A 10,691-nucleotide genomic window follows, 5' to 3' on the forward strand; every position below is an offset into this window, starting at 1 on the left:
TTACTGCTGAGTTTTTTGGCAAGCTGGAACACAGAATCACACACTCGTAAAAAAGACCCAAGCTGCCACCTCCTCGGGTTTCGGGCTTTTAATTCACTGAGGGAGGAAGTAACGAGAGTGTGTGTGTGTGTGTGTGTGTGTGTGTGTGTGTGTGTGTGTGTGTGTGTGTGTGTGTGTGTGTGTGCGTGTGTGTGTGTGTGTGTGTTGGGACAAGACTGTGTGACAGCAGAGACAAGTCATTAAAAGGCTGGTTTTTTACTGTGGCGGCGAAGCTGTGATTCATCACATGGCTGTCAATAAAATGATAGCATAATCTCTCTCATTGGTCTCTCGGAGGCCATTCTCCGTGTGAAACAGCTACTGGTGTAATGATGGTCGCTGGGTCTTTAACATGCAGGTGGAGTCGGTCCATATAAACACGGAGCTTTGACAGGACTCGTGGTTAATAATAAAAAAGAACATACAAGAATTACCAAAAAGGCTTTGCTACAAGGCTACGACAGACATGTTGAAAACACAATATATTGGGTATTCAACCAGTGATGGGAACTGTTCTTGATGTGTGTTTATTTCATATTACAAGCTGCTTTTCCCCTGGAAAAAATTACTACTGCTCTAAAGCGCACTCCCACCCAGTGGTGTTGAATAAATAAAAAAAGTACTGTGGTGACCCACTGTACATAAGACATTCTCTAGACACTATGGAGGAGGTACGGCTCCTTTAAGACGAGGAGTTGAGTTTTCAACCCAGGGGCTTTCTGGGTCGTGTTTAGAGTTAGCCGTTCGAGTTATAGACACGAGAGTTTGACGTGAAGTTGTTGTGACCCTATGCTGTTGCACTGTTATTGCTGCTGTTCTGACATTCAAAGTTGGGAAGTAAAACGTCCGACTCGACAACCTCGTTTCTACTCACTCCCACAGTACCGCATTTTAGCACTGTTCTCCAATCAGGCTGGTTCAACTTCTCCCCACTCCCCGGCGCCACACTCAGTGTCATCCCAGTAATATGTTCCAGTAACAGTTAAGGCTGCTGTCCTACCTTGGGGTCGGCAGTGAGCAGTTTGAAGGCCTGGTACACCTGGTTCTCCTGCACCCCTCCTCCCAGGTCCAGGAAGTTGGCCGGCTTGCCTCCGTGGAGGTCGATGATGTCACACGTGGCCATGGCCAGACCAGCCCCGTTCACTGTGATGGAAGGTCAAAAGGTCAGTTAAGATGATACCCTTCTATTGCTGTATTTCAACATAACCTAAGACGTTAATGCCATACAGTATGTACCCAACAAGTGGTATGATTTCCTAATGAAGTTAAAACTTCTTCTTCTTGTCAAACTACTCTAATGTTGACTGGGCTCCTCTGTGGTCTAAAATTACAACCGGCTTCCTAACAGCTCCAGAAGGAGCTCGCCGTAACCAATGCTTTCTAATTAGCCGTAATCCGCCAGAAAAGTCTCCAGTGATGGCTAGATTGTTAGCGTTCTCATTATAGCCCTCGCTCGTCATCAATCAAAGCTTTTTACAGCGTAATACAAGGCAAACAGGGACTCCTGTCTCCTCGTAGCCTCGTAAACACAGGAGGCTAGAGAGCACAGGTTAGAGCGACTCCATCTCCAGCCCAGGCCCGCCCCACCCCGCGTTTTAAAGAACAACAGCTTGGAGCAAACAGCTTCCTTTAAAAGATTTTATAACCCACCAACGTGACAGCTGTTGAAGAGAGTTTCCCCTTTTTATGCACTTCTGTCAGGGTGTTTGCCAGGACTGCAGGCTCAGTACGGCCGCTAAACCAAATGAGGTAAGGCGTTTGTAGAGGGGGGAGGCGCGTTGGCCAGCGCAGCGAAACAACTGAATCACTTGGCTCGCTCACAGCACGGCGGGGTAGGGGACGCTCGTTCGCTCACTCCGGAGCCGGTCATTACGGTAATACGGCCCACGACTGGAATTACAGAAGACTCTTTTAATCAACGCTCCCTTACTGAAGTCGAGAAGCTAGTCGGTAATCACGGTTTTTCTATGCCTTGCGATTTAGTATTGAGTTTCCTAATTAGAAGGGTTTGAACAGTTTAGGGGCAGATTGCCTCTTAAAGCTTTAAATCTTCCAAAACTTTCAGTTTAGTTATTCTCTGTTCTTTATTCTATCATTCACTCACTGATTTCACTGTGCACTTTTATATTTGCTGCTTTTTTTCTCCGGCTTTTAATTAACGTGACTCCTTTGACGACGCTGTCAGGCTTTTCTCTCAAGGGTTTTTGTTCCAGTTCTCAGCTTCATTAGACTACGGACATGAAGAACCATGACTAGAGCTTACAGTACCATTCATTGTCATCTAGCTTCTAGGTTAACACTATGTGCAACCCTAGTCGTCTATCTGTACAGTATAGTATAGTGGATAGTGTACATAGCCTTTATTTATTTATGTAAACCAGCTCCTTCCCTTCTTGTGTTTTTTTTTTCTTGTTTTTTTTTCCTTTCCTAACACCAGGGGAGCCACCCCTCCTACATTTCGTTGTTTGGTACCTGTACTATAGCAATGACAATAAAGACCATTCATTCATTCATTCATTCATTCATTCATTCATTCATTCATTCAGGTTGGGCACAGTAACTCTATGTGAGAGAGGCTTTGCACAGGCCTCACTCTGTTGATGAAACCCTACTGTTTCAATCAACTTTCTCTGTGATTCTATTATTATCACTAGAATAGCCATGCCTTTTTACCTACTATAACAGCCCCCCTCTTTACAAATGCTACGCTGCTATTTACACACAACGACCACGAGTTGGCCGCTTGTAAATTAGCCTGCTTCCTACAAAGAACAACTGCAAAATAGCTTTATATTAGCTTATCCTGATGTGATTTTGAAAATGTAAGGATACTGGGTGGTAGAACGCCATAATATCTAGGAAAAGTCATGAAAGGAGGGTCGTGAAATGTGATCGAGTGCAAAGATATAACATTTTTCTTTTCTCACAGGGGTCAAAACCCCTCATGGCTGTTCTAGTGTTAAATCACCGAAGCAGGCGATGTTTCCGTCGAGTCCGATGTACTTCAGGTCCCACTTGGCCGCCTCCGTCTCGGTGGGGTCGCTCTCCGCCATATCGTCCAAGGCGAAGACGGCTTTCTGACGGAACTCAGCGTTGTCGTCAAAGTTGATCTTGGCGTCGAAGCATACCACTGGAGAGAAGGACAGAGGCGCGGAGAGAGAGAGAGAGAGAGAGAGAGAGAGAGAGAGAGAGAGAGAGAGAGAGAGAAGAGAAAGAGAGGGATACAGAGAGAGAAAGAGAGATACAGAGAGAGAGGGAGGGAGAGAGAGAGGGAGAGATACAGAGAGAGAGAGAGAGATAGATACAGAGAGAGAGAGAGAGAGATACAGAGAGAGAGGGAGAGAGAGAAAGAGAGAGAAAGAAAGAGAGAGACAGAGAGAGAGGGAGGGAGAGAGAGAGAGAGAGCGAGAGAGAGAGATAGATACAGAGAGAGAGGGAGGGAGATAGAGAGAGAAAGAGAGAGGGAAATTAATATCTCTGACACCCTCAAATGTGTTACGGTGGGAGTAGCCTCCTCCTATTAGTCTTAATTATTTCAGCATTTGGGATGGCGTTGCTCATGTTTATGGATCTGGCTGCGCCAGGAAGAGACTGTTATGCATAATGGACACTGCCATTACATTTCATAAGTGGGTGCATTTCAAAGAGACTAAAAGCAAGGTATTTATATCAGCTGTATTGTGTATGTGCACCTTTAGAAAGAAAGAAACACTATATACAGATGACTAAAATATAAGGTACATCCTCAGTAACCTTGACAATATGATATCATGAGTTTAGAATGATAAGGTTCTATCTCCGTTTAGAATGATAAGGTTCTATCTCCGTTTAGAATTATAAGGTTCTATCTCCGTTTAGAATGATAAGGTTCTATCTCCGTTTAGAATGATAAGGTTCTATCTCCGTTTAGAATGATAAGGTTCTATCTCCGTTTAGAATGATAAGGTTCTATCTCCATTTAGAAATTTGATAAGGTTCTATCTCCGTTTAGAATGACAAGGTTCTATCTCCGTTTAGAATGATAAGGTTCTATCTCCGTTTAGAATGAGAAGGTTCTATCTCCGTTTAGGGCAGTTCAGAGATATTGAGCGTCAAAGTTTTTACATTCCATTATGTTTTGTGAGATGGAACCTTTCTATTTGATTAATTACTAACTAAAAACATTTCAACATTTTAAAAATAACACCACACAGGCATTAATAAACACCTAATGGATCAGATTATGTAAAAAAACGGAGATAGAACATTATAATTCTAAGCTCACGATATGTACGGTAATGATTATGGGGCAATGGTGGTCAATCACTAGGTAGGTGTGCTACCAATGGATTTGTGCTTTATAAGGCCGATCATATCACATACCACACAACCATTTAGACAGTATATAATGGAGCCTTCATCTATCAATACTCTATAACTGCCTGTAAGACAAATGGCGCACAGGATCTCTGAGGAAGTCGCTGTAAATGTAATGTACTGTAAATGTAATGGCTCATCCCCGGGAAAATTGAGGTCTGGCCAAGAGCTCCCGAGTGTAAAAAGGTGTGCGCACACGCAGAAATCAAAATATAAATTGGAAACGAACTTCAACTCCTTCTAAGTGGAGTGCTGTGTGTGTGTGGCCATCTCATCAAGGAACAGTATTGTGAGCGACTCTAAAATAACTTTCCTTTTGTGTGTTAAGCAAGATCCCCCTGGTAAAATGGGTTCAGTTGCAGTGTAATGAAAGACAAAATGAAAAACTGTACAGTAGTCAAAAATGTATTTAGTCATGTTCATTACTCTGCTGACTGCCACTATAAATCTACCAAACGGACTTCCGGATTCTGTTCCTTTGTTGAATGTGTATAAAATGGAGAACTTGATAGTACAAATGTGTATAAAATGAAGAAACTGATGTGACTTCAGTGACACTACTGTAGTTAGGCTACATTTACATTTTTGGCATTTAGCAGACGCCTTATTCCAAAGCGACTTACAATCAATACATTTTGGCTAAGCAAGTGAATCATCAATCCACCAGTCGTAGCAGGAAGAGTAATCCAGCTCAGGCCCGGGGCCATTGATAGAAGGAAAAACCTTCTTCTAAACTTTTTTTTTTTTTTTTTTTTTTTTTTATATATATACTGGAGAAACAGAGAAACAGTACAAGGGGGTCAATAGAAGTTTTTAGGGGACACAGTAGAGGGGAAAAGCGGGTGTCTTCAGGAGACGCAGTGCTGGGGGGCAGTAGATAGAAATCAAGATCTGTCTCAAACTATGCCGTGTCGTCTACTAAAAGACAGCTTCTGCAAAGTCATGTCTCATCTATATACGCATGCTTGTTGAAAAGCATACTTTTACTTCTCAGTACAAGTTTTTAACAAAAGAATAGGGGAACAAAGTGTTCCTTGTGTCAATTGTTGCTGAATCAGACCTAAGCAATACACAGGGTTCCCACACCTTCTGAAACATCAAATTCAAGCACCTTTCAATGACTTTCAGGACTAAATTCCCTCAAATTCAAGGACCCAACACGGCATAGTTTGAGACAGATCTAGATGAGAATTTATATAATAGGAACTATCCGCTCACAGACAACAATTAAAAGGAGAGAGAGAGAGAGGGGAATTCAAGCACTTTAAATGATGTCATTTTCCAAAAACTTTTAAGACCTTGATTTATTTTTCTCAAATTCACAAACTTTCAAGGATTTCAAGGACCCGTGGGAACCCTGAATACATCGAAAGTTGTCATGACATCCTCAGACTTATGTTATTCACCTAGGAGGCCATCTAATAGCTGATCTGACTGTTCTCGCAAAACCATTTTTGATGGTTTTGATTCTTTTTGAAGAAATAAAAGAAAGCGAAGATCCAATTGTGTCCTTCTAAACTAACTGAATAAAGGATGGACTTGTATGCCTGTCTCTGATTTGGGTTTGGGTTTTATTTGGGTACTCCTTAGTAGATATTACCTACCGTAGATATTACCTACCCACTAGCTTCAATCAATACTGCAAATGTAACAGAATCCATTCTAACTTAATTCCACTCTTAAATGTCAGCTTGGTATAGGTACAGTAACTTATAACATTAAGCTAGATGCATAACGTCTCATTAACATTTGAAACAGACCGAGTCTTTTGTCTATCATCTTAAATCGATGAATTAGGAACGACACGCCCTCGGTCCTGCCCACGGCTTCTCTGATTTAGCACTAGAGAAGGTCACCCTTACAGGAAAGGGACACTCATACATACTAAGCTACTATACATATATTCTAATGTCATTGAGTGCACTCACTCCTGAAGTAAAGCCTGGTACACACATGAGGATGTTCAAAATCTTTTTGAAGAGATTTTTTATCTGAGACAGACCCCACACATGAAGATAAAACATCTTGGATTGAACAGCCTTGATCGTATTGTGTGTGGTGGTGCGCCGATATTTCCATTTCAGCACCCCACATACGTAAAGATCTGTCGTTACAACAGTCTAGAGTCTCGTTCCCCAAGCCAGAAATCTCGCATGATCAAACATGATCTAACGTGGTACCCTGACTGACCTGTACGAGGCAGCCATGTGTGACAGGGCAAATACAAGTGCAGAAGAACGAAAAGAAGAAGTCAGCTCGCTTCTTGATTGGCTACATTGCATCCTCAACACACCTCACACTACAGGATAATCTTGTAGGATAATCTTTAGAGCCATCCGATAATCGGGCGTTTGCTGTCCTTGGTCGGAAGGGGGGAAAAAATCGGCCAGATTATCTTTATGTGTGTACCGGGCTTAAAAGAGATGTGTTAGATGATATAGCGCACACACACAAGCAAGCAGACACACAGTCACATGCACAGAGAGTCAAACAGACAGACAGACCAGACCGACCGACAGACAGACAGACATGTGAAGCAGTGAAGAACAAAAAATAGAGTCATAGCCTACCATTTCCTTCGGGAGTCTCTCCGAGAGGGTTGACTTCAACTTGAGTGGCGTCGACTTTCAGGAACAGATCATAGAGCCTTTTAATCTGATCTGCCGCCTGTGAGTTCCACAGAGGACAATAATTACCCAACAATACGGCTGTGAGCAGCAGGCCCCGCCAAGGCCACTCAGCCCAGCACACACACTCAATAAAACATGGCAAATCACCTTCACCGTACGCACGCACACACATGCACACACCACTTTTCAACAGTGAGCGAATGTGTCTGCAGGTGGTGCAACACAAGGACATTTAATTACTCCATTGTGCATGCGTTATGACAACCTCAGACAGACAACCCCACAATGGCTCATTCTGTAACTAATACGTCTCAACAAGCGTTTCTGCTCTTAATGTGACAAACACATCTACTACGGTACATCCTACCCTACTGCATAATTCAATGTATATCACTTTGCATGATTCAGCTACAATGGAAACAGCCTTGCAGTGCCTGTATCATTGAATGGACAGATTACAGTGGAGGACAATGCATGAACATAGGATAATAATATAGAATGATAGACATATTGCAACACACACTAACAACGGCAGTAGCCCTATTTATTTCAGCAGTCATTTTAATAAAAAAAATCCCCATTTCAAAGGAGGAGGGAGTTCAATGGATGTCTCTGTCTGTCCCGGCGACTGAGCTGCTCTGATGATAATGAACGCGGTCTCTGACAGAAAACATTGTTAGCACTGGTTTTCTTCTCTCGCACGCACCCGTGCCGACGCTTTGTGTCACTCTCAAGGCTGTTCAAAGTCACAGAGTTATTTAAACGAGGCTCCGTATTCCGGAACCCGCTGTAATTACCACTGAATCAAACGGACACTCGTGACTGATGTTCTTTTAAAAGTCCCAAAGTTGGCAGGATCAAAGTGACAAGCCAGACACATCATTCTAATTTCCTCAAGGCAGTTCAAATCAATATCCATTCAATACACAAAAAAAGGCTCGTATTTCCCAGGGACGCACTATACCTCTCAGACATTGGGGAGGGGGGGGGGGGGGTAGGTTTCAGAGAAAAACTCTCTAAACAGCAGATAGAAGCCAGGCACTGTCCTCTACAGTCTTATCAGCTGGGGTGTGTTGGGTGCTCTGGTTCTTTGCTGTGTCGCTGCTCTGTTGTGAGGCTCTATTCTGTTGTGAGGCTCTATTCTGTTCTGAAGCTCTATTCTGTTCTGTGGCTCTATTCTGTTCTGATCTGAGGCTATATTCCGTTCTGAAGCTCTATTCTGTTATGAGGCTGTATTCTGTTCTGTTGCTCTGTTCTGTTCTGAGGCTCTGTACTGTTCTGTTCTGAAGCCTCCGCCGGGGCCATTACCTGTCTCTCCAGAGGTCCTTTGAAACCCAAATTAGTTGCCATGCGGAGCGCCTGGTCGTCTCGTACCCCCTCGAAAATATCTATGACTTCCTGGGAACATGGAAAGAGAGGAGAGAGAGAGAGGGTGAGAGAGAGAGAGAGGGAGAGATTGAGAATGGGAGACTCTGGCACTGGAGGGTAATTTGACACAAAGTGGATGTTCACATTAAATCACGAACACTGCAATTAAGTGGTGGCAACCTGCCAGACGTGAGGCAAAGGGAGAACTCTGGAACGATGGCTTTATAATTACTGGGCCCTTGTAGAAATGACTCTGACATAGAGAGAGCTTCTCTCTCCTACCTCTCTCACTATTCCTCATCATGGGTAAGAGGGATCAAGGACTTCCCTGTGCCACTCAGAAGAACAGCGAGAGACAGCGAGAGAGAGAGAGAGAGAGAGGTGGCACCTTCAGAGATAGCGATACTTATGGTCTGTAGTCACTGGTAAGACATGCGTGCATGTACTACACTACAGGACAACATCTGTGTTTAACGGCAATAGTATTGGGTATCAACTCAATTCAATTCAAAGTCAACCGGGGGTGCCGCACTACCATTATGTTTTGTGAGATGGAACCTTTGTATTTTATTAATTACTAACTAAAACATTTCAACATTTTAAAAATAACACCACACGGGCATTAATAAACACCTAATGGATCAGGTTATGTGAAAAAACTCAATTTTGACAAAAATGGAGACAGAACCTTAGAATTCTAACGTCACGCTATCATGCTATGGCTCCTACTGTAGATGACTTCGAATGTTGCAAACATGCATACGGTTGTAATAAAGAGAAATCAAAGTGTACCTTAAAGATGAGTTCTGGGGTGCTGGCGGCCACCTCCTCGATGTCCACACCTCCCTGGGGACTGCCCACCATGACAGGCCCGTTACAGGAGCGGTCCATCAGGATGGCAAAGTACGTCTCTCTGGTGATGTCCAGGGCCTCGGCCACCATCACCTAGAGGCAGTTAGGAGACGCAAAAACGCTTCAGTCTACTACCTGGTATCTACATATCAGCCCAATAGAGCTCTCAGGTCTTCTGACGCTGGTTTTCTCTGTGTACCACATGTACAAAAGAAGAGATTTGGTGAGGCTGCATTCTCATTTTATGCACCCAGATTGTGGAATGCACTGCCAGTTTACATTAGGGATGCAACCTCAGCACATAATGTTCAAGTCAAGACTAAAAACCCATCTTTTTAATATTGCCTTTAAATGACTAAATCATTTAATTATGATTATATAATGATTGGAGCACTTTGAGCTGCAACGTTTGCAGGAAAAGCGCTATACAAATAAAAAGTTATTATCATTATTATTATTATTATTACTGTAGCAGTTTCACAACAGACAGGCAGTTCCATCCCAACCCAGAGAACATTTGGAATCTATATCTACATGGGGAAACCAGCAGGAAGCGAAGCATGGGGAACTGGCGTGGTTGGGGGATGACTGACAGGAAGACAAAGGTAGAGTTTACTCTAGGGGCGGCTGTGGCGCAGGAGGTAGAGCCGCCGTCTAATGATCGCAAGGTTGGCAGATCGGCGGTTCGAGCCCCGGCTGGCCACATGTCGAAGTGTCCCAGTGAGCGGGCCGGCCGGCGCCTTGCATGGCAGCTTGCCGCCATTGGTGTGTGAATGTGTGTGTGAATGGGTGAATGAGAGGCCGTTGTAAAGCGCTTTGGAGCAGCAAAAAAGGCGCTAGATACAGTAAGTGCAGTCCATTTACCATTTACAGCCTAACTGGACACCAATCTTTGGTTGAACATGGACAACACCCGTGTTCCACTTTAACCCAAATGAGCAACGGGGATGACCATCTCTGATTTCTCCCTCCATGTAAGGGCGGAGTGTCTGGATGGTGAAGTCAACAGCTACATGTTGTGGATGTGGTTAAAAAGGCAGGATAACAGGGTGACTCTCCTCCTGTGGTTCCCATTCAGGGGAACAGAGCTTGACAACACAATTACAGCGTGTTAAGTCCTGGGTCCTATTTAATCATTACTGCTGCTCGGGCTGACTTTCATCAGTCTGATCCCCTGCCTAGGTGTTGCTGCACTCTGCTCTATACTGCCAGGTAGGATAATGTCTCCTCTTGTGTTTGGGGGGACGGGGATCAGTTGTGGGAATGATGCGTGTGTTAATTCACTCTGGGATGGTATGTATGTATATATGTTACGGTACATGTGGGAAAACTAGGGTTAGGTGCTACGTCGACTAGGTACATGCTGGCATGTCTAACGCTAACCCTAACCCTACCCCTACCTCTAACCCTAACCGTAGCACCCTAGCACCTAACCCTAACCCTAGT

The 10,691-nt window shown here is 43.8% G+C and overlaps 1 protein-coding gene across 2 annotated transcripts in view; it reads right to left on the reverse strand.

Moving 5' to 3' along the window:
* The window catches only part of suclg2 (succinate-CoA ligase GDP-forming subunit beta), a 114,001-nt gene that overhangs the window by 48,227 nt on the left and 55,083 nt on the right, over window positions 1–10,691 (reverse strand). For both annotated transcript variants that reach the window (XR_013937816.1, XM_080545927.1), the window contains exons 5-9: window positions 9,186–9,338; window positions 8,334–8,423; window positions 6,966–7,062; window positions 3,008–3,169; window positions 1,040–1,182 (exon numbers count right to left, since the gene is read on the reverse strand). Coding sequence is in view for 1 of the 2 variants with exons in the window: in XM_080545927.1 (XP_080402053.1) it covers window positions 1,040–1,182; window positions 3,008–3,169; window positions 6,966–7,062; window positions 8,334–8,423; window positions 9,186–9,338 (645 nt within the window). In the remaining variant the exon portion in view is untranslated. The remainder of the gene's footprint in view (window positions 1–1,039; window positions 1,183–3,007; window positions 3,170–6,965; window positions 7,063–8,333; window positions 8,424–9,185; window positions 9,339–10,691) is intronic.

Source organism: Nansenia antarctica (genome assembly GCF_963989245.1).
Source record: "Nansenia antarctica genome assembly, chromosome: 15".
Lineage (NCBI taxonomy): Eukaryota > Metazoa > Chordata > Actinopteri > Argentiniformes > Microstomatidae > Nansenia > Nansenia antarctica.